The sequence below is a fragment of the Centruroides sculpturatus genome, unplaced genomic scaffold (assembly GCF_000671375.1).
Source record: "Centruroides sculpturatus isolate CEXI.00-Female unplaced genomic scaffold, Cexi_2.0 scaffold612, whole genome shotgun sequence".
NCBI classification, from domain to species: domain Eukaryota; kingdom Metazoa; phylum Arthropoda; class Arachnida; order Scorpiones; family Buthidae; genus Centruroides; species Centruroides sculpturatus.
This window is the reverse complement of record NW_019384966.1, coordinates 28,145-47,757: the sequence shown is the minus strand read 5'-3', so window position 1 is coordinate 47,757 and position 19,613 is coordinate 28,145. Positions and strand designations below refer to the sequence as shown.

Below are 19,613 nucleotides of genomic sequence, written 5' to 3'. Positions count from 1 at the left end.
TCCGTGCTGTTAAATCGAGTCGCCCTTCCGGGAAACATTGTCAAAGTTTCGTTATTGCCTTGTATCATTGGCGGTGTGCATTTACGTAAGTTTACGTATCACTCGTTAGCATTAAATCCCAATCCATTACGTTATGCTCCAGAAATGCTTATAAAATCTCGTAAAATGTATACCCGAACTGTATTATTTATTGCCACCAGCGTCTACAGAATAAAGTCCAGAGGAGAAAGCATTTTAATGGAACAAAAAAAGCATAATACTAGCGGAGAATAATACAAAAATACGTGGAAAAATTATTGGTGGTGGAATTCAAAGGAATGACTACTGTTTGCCCCGCAGGCTTCCGATGTTTATTATATTTTACTAAAACAAATTGCTCGGTTGTGTTCCCATAGTTATTTGATAGAATATACAGCTTCGTCACTTTCCATTTGTTCGTTAATATTTCGCTGTAGTATGACAAAACCGACATCTAGTTAATCAGCGCTATTTAATATATAATATCGTAGAAGCATATATAATTATAGATATTAATGATAATCAAGTAAGTAAGTGCGCTTTCGTGTTATATACGATGGCTTAAAAATAATTGCAAACGAATTCCCTCTGACGTGTCTAACGTACGTCAGACGTCATTTCCATTACGTCAACATCCTAAAACAAGTTACGTCAGGTCGGTGTTTATAGCATTTGCTACGAATCACAATACTTATAATCATCAAAATTTAAATAATAACGCGCGTGCATAATCCATGACGTATTCCCGAAAGATAAACTATTTTTGTTTTAATGATAAATATGTCCCAACAAAAATAACACTAATATATTTTTAACGAATGCCGGACGGTGCTTACCGTAATGATACGTCTGAAATATCGAATTCTAGTGAAAGATATATATATTTCTATTACGATATTTCAGACATCGATATTTACTGTAGATATACTTTTTAATTAGCAGAAACAATAAGAATTAGGCCTATATTTTTATATCTTTAAGTATCTTTCGAAGCGAATGACTTCCATATCTCATTTACCTTGTTATTTTGGTAATGCTTTCTAAGCGATATAGTTGTACTTTATTACATTGGTTTTCTCAGCTGGACGTTACTCGTATATTTGTACTGGTTTTAACCGATGCCCATACTCGAAATTTCTAAAATACTGGAGTTTAAAAAACTGTTTTCATAAATTATCACAATATAAATGTGTAGAGTAACACCTAAGAAGGAGAAAGGGGTTAAACTACTAATTGCACCTCGTATTCGCCTCCTTACCCGGTTACACACGACCCACCTTAATTAATGTATAAAAATGGCTGGCATTTTATTATTCATATAATATACATTTATTTTAGTTAATTAATTTAATTTGTTAAAAATAACACTGTAATTTTCTTTAGTTTCTTTTTCATTAAGCATATTTACGAGCGTAAAATTTCAAATAGTTCAAACGTCCTTTACAGCCTTAGTTCGAGTTATTATAATTTTCAAAGGATCATTACACGAAATTATTTATTTACTCCTGGCAATACAATCCGATGAAAATTATCTTAATAATTAAGTTTGGCGCAAGCAATTTGCTGTCTTTATACAGTTAACTTCAATAATTTTGTTATTTACGTAACGCGCATTATATTGTATTGTTATTTTAGTTTCATTATTTAGTTTACTAGCGTAACGCGCAATTACAATTTACATAACGCATGGTCGGCTATAGTTTACCTGTGGCGGTGGTTTGATATTCGACTCCTATAATTGAAATACCTTATAATAATCAAGTATAATTTATATTAATAAACTACAAATTGCTATATTCTATAGTTACGAGGTAATAGTGAATTTATAATTTTAAACTTGTGTTACATAACGGAGCCGCCAAGTTAAGAAGTTGTACTTTGATTTTTTTGTAAAGATGTAGAGAAATTTTGTTATATAATTACAATATTTTGCATATTTTAAGAATTTCCAAGAGTTAAATCTACTTATTTAATACTTTTATACTTATTTTTTTGTAGTAGAGCAAAATTTTAATAAATAATTTTTAACATTTTTACTGTTTATTACGTAATTAGCGTGATGATCATTGTAATAAAAACTAACGGTTTAAAAAGCAGGCGAGAGCGTTAAAAGAAAGCCGATATTTATTTTAGCCAAAAGTTTTAAAAAAGGCAAAAAGTAGATTTTTACAAGTAAAATTCTTTCAAGTGTCAAAAATTTAAGATTAATTTGGCAGAGTGTTTACTCCAACGAAAAAACATTCTCTCAAAATTCAATTTTTACCAAAATATTTTTAACGCTCTTCGACCAATGACGTCGTCTCGTCACATTTTACTGCTAACTCGCCTCAAACAGCGATTGCGACGTTTTCGTAAAATTTCCCAGTTTTTTCCACTTGGTAAATATATTTAAAAGAGAGCGGCCTTTACTTTTACAAAAAAGACAAAATCCCAATATCTTAGTGGAAAACCGCAACGGATAGAAACATCACCAAAGTACAGAATTGAACAGTCGATTCGATTTTTCACCAAAGGGGTGAGTCGCGCGGTTTGTTTGCGTGCTTACTTCTTTTAGATAAACACGTGACTGTATCAATTTACCTCACCTGTGCCAGACAATAGTGACGACCGGCAGCACGCGAAAAAACGAATCGACATCCATTCGAACTCCATCAGTTTTATCACAGTTGCCGACCCGCACCGACCGGAATTCCCCCTTCCGTTACCACACTTCCCGCATAAAACCGGCGTAACGTTTCGAGTGTTACGCAGTTTTGGCCGCCGTGGCGCGTTTTGCTTTATAAATAACGCGTGGCGCGTAGCCTATCGCCGGCATAGTCTAAGGCTAGAATTATGCACTGGTTAAGTTACGTTAGTGTTTATACGAGTAATTAAAGAAGTTTGACACGGTATCCGACGGCTTGTCTTTACGACTCCATCCGCCTTTCGTCGACCGAACGGCGTTTCTGGATCGATGGTGATGCGAGCGCCGACTACTAAGGTATAGGTTGGTGGGAGCGCGGCACTAGCGATGTTTGTGTGTACGCTAAACATGACAGTGTATTGTCTATGTCGCAAGTAAAGCTCACTCCGGCGATTGCGGACACTCTGATCCAGGTAAGTCTATACAATCCGGGTATCGTGGCCTAGCGGGGCACCTTCTTACCCCAGCGTAACGCTTATTAAGTGTTACCGTTTATTAAATTTTTAAAACACTTAAATATTGGGTTAAACCCCGTAGGTATTTTTAATATACGTAACTCGCTACTATCTTCGAGGTTGGGTAAAGTTGGAAGAAGACAAATTAGTTTAGTCCGAGTCTTGGCCCCTTAACCCTGATTTATTACGAGTTTTTTGATGTAATATACCGCGCCAGACGTGTCTGGTTTATTTTATTTTATTATTTTTATGATAATTCGTTGTGTTTCGTACGTCGTTGCTTCGAAAGAAAACGAGTTATAGCGGTTTTATTTCGTTAAAGCGAAAGAGTTTTCGCTGGTTTTTTGGTTAGTTTCTATTTCTAGAATGCGGGGTCGGTGTTAGATTAAAGGAAATTGGGCAATTCTGTTGGTTTTAAAAACCGCTGAAAGGGGGAATCCGACAAGATTTGAAGAATTGAATGTAACGCATGAAATATTGATGTGGGTGTGTTATTTTAAAATTTTATTAATTTTGCGTCACTAAGATTGATCCCCGCTCGGGCTACATTAAATTATTCTTACACGAATGGAAAATTTATGTTACTTGGCTGAAATCTATTCCATCATTTGAAAAATTCTTCATTTGTGCTTCCCAGTATTCCAGTAATAATAATAAATTTTTAAAGAGAAAACCGGCAAGACACTGATCTTATATTCCATGAATAATAATGTTATTTAGCCCGTTTTATTGGCTTAAATCTAAGTTTATGACATATTTTGTTAAAAATTTATCTTAACTTTTGCCAAACTCTTCTTTGTTTTGGAGAAACAATTTTGTAAATAAGATAAGTCGTTATACGCGCATTTTTAGTCTCGTTTTTGTGTGTGTAAAATAAGAGAAAAATATATTCTGACTTTCCATAAAAATTATTCGAGTTTTCATTTGTTTATTATTTTTTAAGAAGAATTTTTATGTTAAAAAAAGGAAAATAGCCGAGTGTTACAACCGAATCGGCGGTGTTTCTCTACGTGACGTTAACAAAACGAACGAGTGACAACATAAGCGTGGAAAAATAATTATAATAATTCAGAAGTATCGGATTTCTCTCGAAGTATTTACGAAGTTTAGCATGGAAAATCCCAATACTCCGGAGGACTCTTTATAGTTATCTCTAGACGTCAGGCTTTAGAATAAATAAGGAAAAAGAGAAACTTAAAATCTCTTCTCGACATTTGGATATATACAGTATTTTTTATGTTTTTTCTTTCTGCAAATCAAATATTTTTCTAAATTCTCTTTTCTATTTTTCAATTCTAAAGTCGATTCGTTGCCGAATAAATTGAAAGCTTTCTGCGCTGGTAAATACGAAACACGTAATTGTGTTGTAGCTCGGTTGCCTAGAAACAAGTTTGACAATGTTTATTATGAAAGAATCATCTTCATTTAGTCGAAATGAGTCGATATTGATTCTAATAATTCTTCAGTAAAATCCAAATTTGGAACACGACACGAATAATTACGAATCTGTAGCTGCACCGCGCTACCGACTGCTACCAGCAATAAACATTTGGCATGAAACTCGATGTAATTTCTGTATTTTAAGCGGAAATTTTTGCACCTTTTTTATAACAAAACTTTAATTTTTAATGCATTTTCTGTGTTAAAATCATAAAAAGTTATATAAATATATGCTGTTTCATTGGTGCATTTAAATAAGTAAAGTCGCTCCCGCAGTTTTTAAAAAGTTCATTTATGTCAAGAGAACGGCATAAAATATCCGATTTTGTAGTTAATGTCAAGAAAAGAAAAACTTGTAATAGACTTTGCAAATGAACCATCAAAATAATTTATATGGAATCTAAATGGAAAAAGTCTCTTTTACGAAAAACGAACTAACCGGCCTAAAGAGAATATAGCTTGGACTTTTTTTCAAAAGAATAAAAAGCGAGATGTGGATTGGTGAGAAAATAAAAAGAAAAATCTTTGGAAATAAATTTGCGGATAGATATAGAATTTAAATTTCTGTTTCAAAAAATTGCAATTGGCGAGAAGCATAAAAAGTTTTCGGAAATACACCCAAAAGGCACGGAACACATACGGAAAGTAAGGGTGATTTAACTGAACGAAATCTGTCGATTTTTAAGAGAGCGTAAATCGCTAAACTCGTCCAACAAATCAGAAAAACTAGTAAAACTTCCATTTCAAAATGGAGAAACCAACCAAAGAAATTTCTCAACCATTGTAGAAAATAGCTCAATTCTCGTATCAACTGGTGGAAAAGTCAAATCACCGTAAAAGTAGGAAATTGTCTCAATCTCAAAATTGAGCTATGCGGAAGCATCACCAACAATTGTCGCCTGGCAGGTTTGAGCAATTGGACGATATCGCGACTTTACAGCCATTTAGATATACGTATCCGTAAAGATAAATTTTCTCCATCGGGTTTATCCGAATCGGTCGAGTTATTAGATTTCGACTTTTGACCACAACGAGTCACGAGAGTCATTTTACGACTTCCTATTGTGGATATGGTAGAAATTTGATGCTCTCGATCATCGTTTACTTCGCATCAAAGATTTCCGAGTATCCGCTACGTAATATTTCTTTATTCTCCTAGGGAAAATCTTCATTAAAGATAAGAAAACCAAACCTTATCTTCGTCTCTCTCACGTACTTTACAGTACCGACCTAATGTTGTTTCTGCTTTTGCTTGTATCTTCGATAAAGAATTACTTATCGATGTTAATAATGTACGGGACATAAATATAAATATATTGGCAAAAAATTACTTTCCGCTAATTCCTGAGCGATTTTAATTATTAATCTAGTTTCGCCTTATTTAAAAATGTACGAGGTTTCCACCGCTAAACGAGTTTAAGAAGTTGAAATATTCATTAATTTTTATCACTCGGTCATCTTATTTTGAAGTAATGGATATCGTTTTTACGACTCCAGATGTTGTTAAACGTCCTTTTTGGATAATACGAGAATTTAGTTTTTCGTTCTCAATAAAAATCTCTAATTTTAGATAAGTCGAGGAAAAACGACTCGTCATCCTGTGATTAAAGTGTAAATTTATCCGTTTAGTTATACGATCCTGGGAGAAAAGTTGATAGTTAGTCGCGTAATGACGAATGCGTGTTCCGCCAATCTAGGATTAAAGTAAAAATACCATTCGAAATAATTATCACACAATGTAATTACCTGTTTTAACTTTTCAATTATCGTTGTCGCTTTCATTTTTTCAAACTTATTTTTATTTTACTTACTTTTTTAATCCGAAATACACGATTGGTTTATTCAAATGGAAATTTAACGGTTTTTAAATATGACTAAGGAAATTGATTGGATCGTTTAAAATGAAATTTAACGATTCCAAATAAATCCGTGAAACTGATTAGTCCGTTCGAATTAAGGTTATCCAATTATAAAAAATCTGCGATTTCCTCAAATGTTATCGGCTATTTCGGATCTGCTTTTCAATTTTCTGTTTGGATTCGATATAAATCGTCGTGAAATTGGATAAATGATGGAAAAAATTAGAATTATAAAGCTGCTATATTTTCACGCTTAATTTAAAAATTTTGAGATAGGATATCGTAAAAGTAACCCGCACGTATCGGATGAAGGTAGGGAATTATCGAAGAATGAAATCTTGGAAAGACGTTCGATAGGTAGACGTGTGCATGATGTACAGTACATATATGTATGCAGTCACCTGTCATCGTTTCAGTCAACAAAAGAAATATTTGCTTACGAGCGAGTGCCACTTATAATTTATCTAATCATTAGGGATTCATAGCTACTATTTTTTTTATTTAAATTAATGGGTGCTTATTGGAAAACGTCCAAATTACTTGGTCGGAATTGCTATTTTTAACTTTTACTAAAAGGATTTCTCCAGTTTTGTACATGGTTTTAATTCGGATTAGATTAATGTACAAAATATAAATCTGACTGTATAACTTTGATTTAAAAAAATTTAATTTATAAAGAAAATTAAAGCATAAAATATATAATAAACATTTAACTTAAGTCGTAACTGATTTTATTCGTTTCTTTTTATTCAATCAAATTTTCAAATTTAACTATTGAAACATTTCTTGTTATCTCTTGATATAATTTTATTTAATAAAACTTTTTTTACTTTCTTTATTACGTAAACCGAAAGAGAAATGGCAAATTGCAATATACGAGAAAAGTTAATTTACTGCGTTGAAAAATTTGATTCTTTTTTCAAGTTTTTACGTTAGGAAATTATTAACAATGTTTTTGAATTAATCTTCTGTCTATATTATGTAATGGATTTATTGATTGTAACCGGTTATTATTCAATGTAGACAGTCAGTTTTAATGAATCGAAGACCATTTATGCTAGTCGCAGTTTATACATTAAAGATTTTTCCATCCGAAAGGAGAGACGAAACATCTCGTTTAAAGAAGACCCCACGCTGAATGCGCCATAAAAAATATATGTGCATTTTCGAATAATGCATCCTAAGTATCGAACAAAAAAAGTAAAACTCCTCTACGAGTTTAAAACGGACTCGAACTGAGCGAGTTTGGCAGAAAATCCAACAGTTTCTTTTCTTTTAAATTTTAAACCAGAATTTTTGTCCATCAATTAATTCTCGTTATTACGTTCCGTAAGCCAAAATTAAACACTAATAGAATATAAAGTTTCACTCAAAATTTATTAAATTTTCCTTCTAATTTTATGAGGTGAAACAGGAGATAAGTCTTAGAATTAGAATCGGGATCTAAATAGTTTAATGATATTATTATTCATTAAGTTAAGTGTCTCTGGAGAAATTATTGCATTAGATTTTAACTCAAAACAGCCTCAGGAATGTTGTTTCGGCAATTAAAAGTTTTTAAATTTATAATTAGAATGACCATTTGACGATTTTTAACATTTTGAGACATTCTAAAAAATTGTTTTTATGAAATATAATTTAAAATATTGACGAAACGAGACTGTATTACGAGTTACGATGAAAATATCATCTCGATTAAACTGTCAATGATGATAAATACGATGCGGCCGATGATAATACCAAGGTAAGTGTTTAGTACGTAACGTATTTAGTGTAACTCGGAACATATATGACGACGAAGATAGTATTTTAACGTAAATGTAAACAGTATTAGCCATGCTGTTTACAATTATGACGCGTAACAAACTCACTCGGCACAAATGTCAAGTTTAAAATGTTAATGAACACGTACTGTACAAAACGAGATATTGAAGTACCGAAAGTTTTTCACATAATTTTATGCGTAGTAAAATATGCAAAAGCCAGTAATATTTTATTACGCAGAAAAGAAATTCATTTATCGTAAATAAATAAACGTGTCGGTGTGATTTTAAGAAGGAAAGATCTGTAAGCTACATAATCGGACACGGCGAAAGATGGCCATCGCTATCGGTCCTGGCCAGCATATATTAATGGACGCCATTTGCGATTTGGGATACTTAACATGAGAACAGAATAATAATTAGTTATAAATTAAATTTTATTCTTGATAAATGCTCAATTTATATCCGATAGTTTCCGTACGTGATGCATTTTACCGTAGATAATTAAGATATAAAGCGTCAACTGGATAACCCGCCTATGTTATGGATTTAAGTCCATACTTTGTCGAACTAATGAAAACAACAAGCAATTGACATTATACAAATATGCAGTGATAACGTAAATATCAAATTAACTGCAGATAATTATCGTAAAAGTCTGCACACTCCATAAGCGCAATATTAAATCGTCGAAATTTCAAATAACTAATTTTAATCAGTCGATGTTAGCGGACAGATGTTTAGAGCTAATTAAATCGAAAACAATATTTCGATTCGACGTGTTTTATTGGCGTAATTTGCGTGACGGAGGAAGAGCTTTGCCATTTTTTTATCCAATAGTAATACCATCTTGAAAAATTCGATATGGTACAGTACGTTTGCAATTCTCATTATTACAGGAAAAGAAGAATTCGAGAAAATATTGTTCTTTGTTTGTTTCCGCCAGGTACAAGCATTAAATATTTTCTTGAAAATCCCTATGAATGAAATATGACTTTTTCCGTCTTGTTTTGATGCAACGGTTAGATTAATCATTAAAGGAACCGGTTACAGTACGTATTTTAACTGAGTCTGCTTTTTTAATTTTATTTTTATAAAATTCTGGGCTTAAGATAAGAAATCAGTTTGGTTATTGTATAAAATAACCAAAGTTAAAGACGAGAGAACGAAGATGATCGCTTTCTTATCCTAATTATCTTAAAAGTTTTCTTTCTTTCACTTATTCCTTATAAAACAACATTTATCACACCAAAAAACACGATTACGTTCGAAAACAATGTGTTTTTCTTTTACTCTCCTTTAAATTTTCGGATTGCTTTTAAGATTAATGTTAACGTGTGTAAGAATAAATGTTGGGAAATATATATTTCTGTTTATCCGCACATTTTTCGTGTTTTTTAACAGTTAGATCGATACAGTCCGATCTTATTTTGCTACATAAATCCTTTGTTACGTAATATTAAGAGAAGATCGAATATTTTTTTTTACAATCCTTCCGGGCATTATTATTGCTTTTATTTTTTTCCGAAAGCGTAGGAAAAGTAAAGACCCTTCGGGCGCTGGAGTATATATCCTTATTAAAAATAAGATATTTAAGTATATTTATAGAAGAAAATAGAAAAAATGCTACCGAAATACCTTTCTGGAAATGATACCGAGAGTCAGCAACTGCTAAAAGTTTTCGGTCTTTCTTCTATTAAGTCACTCATCCGTACCGAGTATCACACTAGGCTGAAGTTCAGATCCAGAAGTTGGAAAAATATTGTCGATTTTTTTTCTTATCTGTCTACGAAAGTTAAGAAATCATTTTTATTCAATCGTAGTTTAAAAATTTTTTACATACTTCGACATCTAACAAAAGAAATTTCAAATACTTTCCGCTCCTCGGCCAGTAAATCTCAGATTGAATTCTGAAGATACGTCAGAGCAAAGGTTAAAATTAGTTTTCCTCCACTAGAAAAAAAGTGATAGTTTTTTTAAGTGATAATTTCTCCAAGTAAGTCAGGACTAATACAGCTGTAAAGCGTAGAAAATAGATGTTAAATTCATCGAAGAACCATTAAACGGATACGAGAAACCGAAAAGTCGAAGAGCAGAAATTGGAAACTCGAGGTATTTAGTAAGAGAAATGATGTAAAAAACTGATAATTGTAAAAAGTTTTAGTTGTCCAAAGTTATTCCGAAGTCGTAAATAAAACTGTCAGCTACATAAAATTTAATTGTTTCGGATTCGTTATTTACAACCTTCAAAAGATAAATTTAAAGATTTTGATGCCATTTGTAATTTCGACTGGCAGAAAATTCACGGTTTTTCATTTAGGTTAATAACACGCACCACTCAAATGTTAAAAAAAGCGGTTAAAATTAGTTTGGTTTAATTGAAAAAATAGCAGTTTTTTTCCTCGTTAATGAGTTTGGTGGATGCAATAAGAAGTGTAGTGAAAATGCATTGTATATAGCCTATATGTAGTTTCGCAAAGATGTATAGTTTAACTCGATTAAATTCTTTGCTAGTTTAATTAAAATGGGCTTAGAAAATTCGAAATACTTTAAAGTGAATATATGCGAAATTGAAAAGTTGAAAAATTAGCGTTACGCGAGATCGATAAATATCGATGAACGTTACGGGAGAGAATGACAAATCTTCTTGTCTGTGCGTCTGATAAGCTTATTCGACTTTAAAAAATTCTGTGTGTTGAAGCTGTAGACCAGGGGTGTCCAACCCGCGGGCCCGAGGCAAGTTCCAATGCGGCCAATAAACGTGTAAAACAAAACCGACAAATTGTTTTATTTATTTTTATTTTGACGGCATAAACTCAAAAAAGATGTTTCACAAAGCCGTAAACTTTTATACATACTTTGTTTTTGAGTGAAAAGAAAATATTTTCAAACACTTGGAGATGTGTGAATGATGAAGGAATACTAAATAAAGCTAAAGTTGTGACTCAAAGGATTATAGACCCAAATTTGAGAAAAAGAGAGAAAGGCCAAAAGATAAAAAGTCCTTTTTTTTTAACTCTTTCCGCCCCGTGGGCACTAAGAGGGCCTTTTTTTGCCAGCCCATTATGGGTTCGGCCAGGCCCGCAATGGGGCTGTCGGGTGGTGAGGGACGGGGTCCGACATATCCGAACGGACCACCCCCCGAAAAATTCCTGGGGATTTTTCGACCCGTTCGGATTCGAGCTCGGGTCCCCCAGAGCGGTGGCTACCATTTTGACCGCTCGGCCATCCGGCCGCGTGATAGATAAAAAGTACTGACAAAGGTTAAATAGACCTTCTGTTATGCAAATATTGATCCTTAATTTTCCACCCTTCCTCACTACTTTTTATCTTTTGGCCTTTCTTTCCTTTTCTCAAATTTGGGTCTATACTCTTTTCAGTTCCAACTCCAGCATTATTTAGTATTTTTTCCAGCGTTGCAATATTTGGCTACTCTTCTTTTAGTTTGGCGTAAAAATTATCGTTTGGCGCATTGACTACTTTCTGGGTTACATATTATTTATAAATATATTAGTCGAATAAAAATGCACTTTAAAATGGTGTTTCGTCCTTTTTTTTTATGAATTAGATACCCAAATAAAATAAATATTTGTGTTTTTGAAATAAATTTTTGTTTGTCTCCTTTGTAATAAATGAATTTATCTATTTCTAAGTAAAAATTGAAAGTATGTGTAGAAATAATTTTTTAAATTTCCTTTTTGTGATAAAGTTTTAATACTTATTACTATAATCTAGATATGTTAATCTTTAAATATACTTGTATATTAAAGGGTTGGGTCACAAATATATTATATATACTTGTAGCCCAAAATTCCACGACTTCTTTCAATGTGGCCCAGAGGAACAAAAGGGTTGGACACCCCTGCTGTAGACTTTGAACAGTTATTTCTAAAGGGATGAAGTAAATATTTTATTTAGAATACGTTAATTCCAAACAAGGAATGATGATAAACCGAATTGAACGGGAATAAAACTAGAATTAAAAAAATGTAATCTAAACTGAAATCACGTAATTTTGATGTCATTTGCGTAATATTTACTTCATCCGAATGACTTCATGAACTGTTAGATTGATGTAATAAGAGTACGTAAGACGTGAGCAATCTGCCAAGCGGGTGCCTCTCGGAAGGACTTTGGCTTCTATTTCGGGTGTTAGACACGCGAAGAAAACTAGAAAATTCCACCAGTCGTCGGTTAGACACCCCTCCTCCGGTATTCGAGAATTGTTCAAACCCGCGACCGGTGTAAGCGGTTTTATTCAATGGGCTGCCGAAGCGCCTTTTTGTTCAACCGATTTTGAGATTTCGTATCGAAGAGTCACGATAGTGAAATGACGCGATGACATTATTTATTTTTAATAATTATTATTGTGAATAAATAAAGAATAAACAAAATTTTATATTATGTTGTGTTCGTCCGACGTGCCGAGTGTACCATGGATTTGCCTTCTTTTTTATGCAATTTTACGCGGTATTTATTTTCAATAATATAGAAATGAATATACAATAATGAATATTCAATAATGAAATAGAATATACTCAAAAGCTCTTACCTGTAACAAAATTTTAATTTTGTTACAGGTAAGAGCTTTTGAGTAGAGTTTTAAAAGTGTCATCTTAACTTTGAAATTTGAATGGGCTTTTCCATAAAAATTGCCATATTTACGCAATATGCCAAGGGTTAAAGCGTATTTAGAAACACAGATGGAAATTTCGAAATTATATTCAAAGTATTACGGTCTAAATGTTGTTTGACGTAATAAAAAGCGGAGATATAATTTTCAGCTTTTTAATAAAATCTTGGCTGTTTAATGGAGTGGAATAAAATCTGATGATAAAAAAATTCGAAATTAAATTTTCGAGTAATATAAAAAGAGTATTATGGGAATGTAAACGAGAGCACTTGGGCGTATAAATAATTTTCCAATTTATACTAAGAGATTATCCACATAACAACAGCTTATTCGTTTATAATCACGTCAATACTTGTACTTGATAATTAAATTACGTTTGTAAACTCTTGGGATTCATCTTAATTAAAGTAATTCATATGTAACCATTGAAAAGTTCTCTTATAAAATATACAATTCCTTTTAATTTTAAATTAATGACGCAACTTTTTTTCTTGATTTTTGTTTCTTTTGCAAGAAATTCTATTTGGATAACTTTCGACCTCGTGCCAAGTTGTTAAATTTAATTAATGTAAATTTAATTTATTTATATATTTATTTATTTAAGTTTCGCGTACTTTTTACGCAAATTTTTCTCGCATTATTTATTTTATTTACTCCTAAATAATAAAAAAGAAAATATGTACAGTACAAGTATTTGTTTCCGTCCGTAACAAGCGTACAAAACATTTTCAGCTGGAATAAACCTCGCAGACGTTTGCTTAATGTATGTATTTGCAACTTTTCAATTATTGTAACAATTTAATTTGACTTTTTTCAATTTCCTACCTGAGCAATAACATCTTTCCCTTTTTAGAATTTCCGACGTAAACGTCTAACCCGAGTAGAATTTTAATAAGCGACACTCCAATGTTTTCTTCCTCTTTTTTCGTATAGAAATGTAATTTTAAATTTATTATTATCGAATTTTTACGTATTCCTCGCCGTCGTATTCGGTTCTTACATCGAGCGTTTGAAATAAATTAAGCTTACATTCCATATTATAGGTTCCAAATATAATCTTTCGGACGGACTCGCGGAATATGAAATTAAGTTTTTAATTATATTTAAAGCCATTGTAATGTTTTTTCCTGGTTTTAAAATCGTCGAAATCGATTATTATTATTTTCCTGTTTTTTCTTCGATAAGAAAGTTGCTCCCTCCTCTGTTTAATATAAAAATAACAAAGAAAAAATCGAAAAAATAACGGTTTATATTGATTTTAGAAGCTCTATCTTTAGAAAATGATGAGTCTGTGACCACGTTTGCGTAAAACCATTCCAAGTCACAAAGATGGCTGATACGCGAATGCCTACATTTCCTGGACTATAGAAGATTTCGGAGGAAAAAATATATATTTCGATAGCTATAAATATGATTAAAATTTTAATTTTATATTCTGAGAGTTTATCCGAATGAAAAATTTATAAATTGGGAATCGTAATATCGGATATGTATGCTCGATTACAGGTGGTCAACATATAACGGATACATTTGAAATATTATATAGAGTATATATATATATATATTATACAATGTATAGTTACCCGTTGTCGGGTGGATGGAAGGAAAACATTGCGCAGTTGTGAAGAACACTTTTTGCAGCGTCGGTATTTGTTGCTTAAAATGTATATCGATGACCTTTCTCCCATCAATAGTGGCGTGTCGCTCTCAAAACGGCTTCGATGGGCGTGTTGGTCACTCTTGTATTTTCTTCCAAAGAAACTCGATGGCCAGAGGCATTTCTAACTTTTTGAAACGACATAAATCAGTCTTTTTACATTATTCACTCGGATGAAACTGTTAAATTTTCTCTCTAGTTTTATTGCTTTTTGCATTTGCTAATGGAATAATTTAATGCCGAAATTATCTTTGCATGTTTACTATTCCTGTGAATTTAGCAAACATTTTAATCCATTTTATTTAACACGTTATCGATTTCTATACAACACATGCCATATTTTCAGACAACAGAAACCTGGCATATTTTAAAGTCTTCTTGTTAAAACTCGAGTACTTTTTCAAAGCTTTGTAAGTATTTCCCCCCTTAAACTCCGAGTTTAACGCCGATATAACCTTAGGTAGGGGAGACCGGGGCAACTTCGGCATGCGGGGCAAGTTTGTCAAGCGCTTTTTTTAAAAAACAAATTAAAAGGAGACTTTGGTTATAGGTTAGGCAGTTGAGTTTTATTGGTGGCTTGTTGAGTGTAGTGTTTTTATTGTTCTCCAACAAGCATAGTTGAATTATCAAGCAAATTTTAATTTTCGTTGAATTCCATATAATATTTTTTTTTCCATTTATATTGAATTGGCAGGTTTTGTTATAATTCCATGATAACGAAAGTTACTTTTCCTGTTAGAAGGATGTAACTTCAACTTATTCACGTGGCCAGATCGTGGCTTGGCATTCTGTTCTCAGGGTTGTACTTAATGTTTCGAAATCATGACTAGCGGGGTAAGATCGGCAACATAAAGCCACATTAGAAGCAAAGGATAAAATCAAACAGATGATAAATGAAAACATGTTTGCATTTGTTATTCATGTATATATGTCTTTGAACTTGCATTTCGTTGTAATAATATTAAATGGGTGTTGGATTTGTATTTCTTTGTTTTAATAGTGAATTCCAACTTATACATTGTTAATAACATAATTTTATATACGTGCCTATCTTGCCCCATTACTGTTGCCCCTATACCAGGGGCAACTTTAATAAAAATAATTAAAATAATTACAACTTTACAAAAAGAGAGAAGTTGCCGATCTTGCCCCTATACCCGGGGCAACTTCGTCAATTTCTCTCTTCTTGTAAAGTTGTAATTATTTTAATTATTTTTATTTCCAAACTGATTTTAACCAGTTCTATAGTAAGGTAACATTCCAATAGACAATATGCAAAGCTTTTTTTCAGTTTACAGCAGTATTTATTACACAAAATTTAAGTAAATGCCCCGGTCTTCCCTAAATTTTTGAAGTGAACAGACTGAACATTTAGTTATTTCATATTTTATTCGGGTAACGAAACACGTAAGATGTGTTTGATTTCCAAGTTCTTATTTGAACGACGCGATATTTAACTTGATTATTGAGTAATATAAACGCGTGATGAATGAGTTTCTCCGAAGTGTGTGTCATGCAATAGCGAAAGTTTGTTAGCTTTGTTGGTCGTTGGCATGACGATAATCGACAAAACACTGGTTAGATATGTCGATGCTGTTCTCTATCTTATGGCCATTAGACTTTGTTTGCCCCAGTGTGCAACCAGTGGCACTAAACTGAGTAACATCTACTGAGAATTTTGCTTACGTCTCGAACGTGCTTAAATAAAATAAAATAATTAAAAATTATTAACAGGAATGCGTACATTTATACGGTTTATATTAAATTATTATTATTGCAACTAATTTAGCACTTAAATTCAAAGTTAACTTGGTGGTGGTTGTTTTTTCGAGCGCATTTGTCGAAGGAAAGTTTTCCACTTTTATAAAATCAATTCATTAGAAATGTAGTGGTACCCGTGGGAACAAACATCTAGTTGAGATCGAAAATAAAAAGATGTTTTCGATACCAAACAGATGAGTTTTCGGGCATTATACAATACTCTATCATTATTTCAATTATATTTTAACTCATTCCAATAACGGTAATAGTATTTCTCTTGGTTGGGAGAAAAAGGAAAGACCTTTTAGTAAACCGTGTCGTATGTTAAATATCTTCAAAGTTTATGGAGGAAAAAGAGAATTAAATGTTCTGTTTTCGGTATTCTCCTATATAAATATCGATTTTTCATTCAGACTTTTTGAATTTTAAAGTCATCCATGATTATTCTAGAGATTATAAAAGGATAATGAGAAAGAAAATTCGCTTCTGTTCTTTGCTTCTGCGGAAGTAATAATTTTCGGTTGGTAGATTTTTGAACTTTAAAGCATGAAACCATTTAGATATCAAATTTTAGACGTTAGCAAAGACTTTAAAAAACAGTCATACTTACTAGCGTGCTTTTCCAACAGTTTCTACGTGCGATCACTAATATTTGAATTTTTATTGCTTCTTCCAGGTGTAAAACGCCAAATTTTCCTCATTTTAATATTTCTTTTTACCCGAATTTATTTATCAGAAACTAGAGTTCAAACATAAAATGCCTTTAAATATCGTAGCTTTCATTCAAAAAACATAAATAAATTTTATAAAAGTTTTATTAGTTTGGGTTCGAGTATAGCGATACATGCACTTTTATATGGCCGATTTCTGGCATGGATGTAACTACGAAGCAACTGACATTGCGAAAGAAAAAAATCGATTCGCGAAGAGTGGAAGAGGGGTGGAAATCACAATTTATAATCGTCCGCTACTCATAGATTTCAAAATTTGAAACGTATTGCTCAAAATATCACCCAATATGACAAGTGGTGGAGAAACAAAATCGATACATTCCATTTGAATAAAATGTTTAGAACTGAGCCCATTTGATACTGATGCACCCGTTTTTTTGATTTTTCAGTTTTCGAATAAATCGGATGTTCAGGTACGAAGATATGATCGAATTATTCAACAGATGCGACTGATATACATCCATAATTCCATCCTCTTCGTCGACAATTGTCCTCAAGTCTAAATGTCCGTTAACGATAACGCAGTTATTGGCCAACATGACCTATCTCCAGTCTCCGACTTAGGGGACCTGCCTTGGTACATACATCTGTACACAGTCATGGGGGCTGCATTGTCCATCTCCAACCTTTCACAAAGATTTATCAAATTTCTTCGCCGAGCTCTGGCGCGAAGATCAAGTAAGGATTTTATTTTTTTAACTTCTCGCTTTATTGATTAATTCTAAAAATTAAATAAGTTTTAAATTGGAATATAAGTTTGGAGCTGAATCACAGCGCCGCGTAAAGCAAAATATTCGAGAAATCTACATTGAAATATATAATAAGTTAATCTTGTTAAATAATTTAATTAACAGTCGAGTGGTAAGCATCAACAACAAATTAAATATTGCTTAACTTATAATTTCCTTGTTATTTATAATTATAAACTCGGTTTATTCAAATGGGCCTCATCGATTTATGTAAGTTTGATTCACAAAAAAAAAAAAAAGAAAATATTTATATAATTTTACTTCGTAGCGTAATGTTCTGTTTTCGGAAATCAACGATGAACTGTAAAACTTTCGTGGCAAAAAATTCGTTTGAAATCGAAATTTCTTCTTGTGTTTCTGCAGAGAGCGAACGTAAAGAAGCAAATTGCAACTATCTAATAACTTTCGGGGAGATTATCTTGCAATTTCGGTTATCTTTTTATCTAATATAGACATTGCCGTATTGGTGCCACGCGTGTCAATAGAGCGTCGTCAATAGCTTAAACACTGGCAGAAGGAGGAACAATTTTGATCGATATTAAAAGAAAGGAGCAAAAAAGAGGAAGGTTTTCATCCCCGCTGTTGACCTTAATCTTGCCACGAATAACTTTTCAAGTCTTAAGTTTCGCATTTTATTTGGTTATGCAGACATTGATTACTGCGGGGTACAATTTCGCCAGTTCATAACGCATGCATGGTGGATTTATAACACTCGATCAATCGTTCGAATTAAAGTCACGTGGATATATGCTGTATGTATAGAATGAAGAGAATAGAGAACGTTTTCTTAACACTTGTGCCACTTGGCGAAATCCATCAGAAATGGATTTTCTAATCAGTACGAAATGGAATACCAAAAACACATTGCCTGGCTGCGAAGCTAAACGAATAAATTGTCGACAGTTAAGTCGTAACCGTAATAATTTCATTAAAATATCCAAATACTCTAATAAAATGAGAACATTATTCATAATTACGAATGATCTTTTTAATTAAGATCACCTGTAAATTACTAATTAATGCGTCGTAATTGTTAAATGTTCATAAGTAATAATATTTAATAATAAATGCATAAAATTAAATAACGGCTGGAGATTATTTACGTTTCGAGTAGGAAGTTTTATTGATATTTTTCACTTCTACAAGAGAAAATTTCACATAAATTGTACTCGATTAAAATTTGTAAGGAATGAAGGCGAACCTCGAATAACTGGCGATTGTCGGCAGGTTCGACTGTATTAATATTATCAATGGAGATTCGACTCTACCCGGAGGCCAGTTTTTTTTAAATACATATAAAATAATAGTTTATTGATTAATTAACGAGTAAAGCTTTTTACAACGAGGAAATTAAAATTTACAGTGTTCTAATTGAGCATACAGAGAATATATAATTTTATCTTATAGTGTTAATGCAACAATTACAATTAAAGATTGCATTAATATCGAAATTTAAAGCCAACATTCTCGATTTTAGGGATGAAAAGATTACGCAGGACTTAAATTAATGTTCTATCTTGTAAGATGGGCATCCCGACATTCTAAATACAGTCGACCCCCCTATAACACGGGTTCCTATAGTTCGGATTCCTATATGACGGCGAAAAAATTGCGACGGTATCCGTACAAACATGGTAAAAAAACTCCTATAATTCGGTAAAATGTCATGGGGAAGCCGAACTATTTTCCGCCGTCCAGCGTCACGCTACGGAGAGTTTAGGCGGGTAAATTGAGTTTACTATCGTCTGTACAGTATGTAAATTAGGTACCGTAAGTCTAATACAGCACTGTAATTTTATACATTTCTTATGAAAGAAACGTTTTTTATTGAACGGCCATAAAAATTATTTGTATTAATGATGTC

The 19,613-nt window shown here is 32.5% G+C and overlaps 1 protein-coding gene across 2 annotated transcripts in view; it reads left to right on the top strand.

The window, feature by feature from the left end:
- Window positions 1-19,613, top strand: part of LOC111632523 (Kv channel-interacting protein 4-like) — a 39,230-nt gene that overhangs the window by 5,208 nt on the left and 14,409 nt on the right. Inside the window, exons 1-2 of one of the 2 annotated variants that reach the window (XM_023376961.1) lie at window positions 2,783-3,114; window positions 17,390-17,678. In XM_023376961.1, coding sequence (XP_023232729.1) covers window positions 17,504-17,678 — 175 coding nt within the window. In that variant the 5' untranslated portion in view covers window positions 2,783-3,114; window positions 17,390-17,503. Of the gene's footprint in view, window positions 1-2,782; window positions 3,115-17,389; window positions 17,679-19,613 lie in introns of those variants that run through there. The other variant, XM_023376962.1, reaches the window with a different exon arrangement.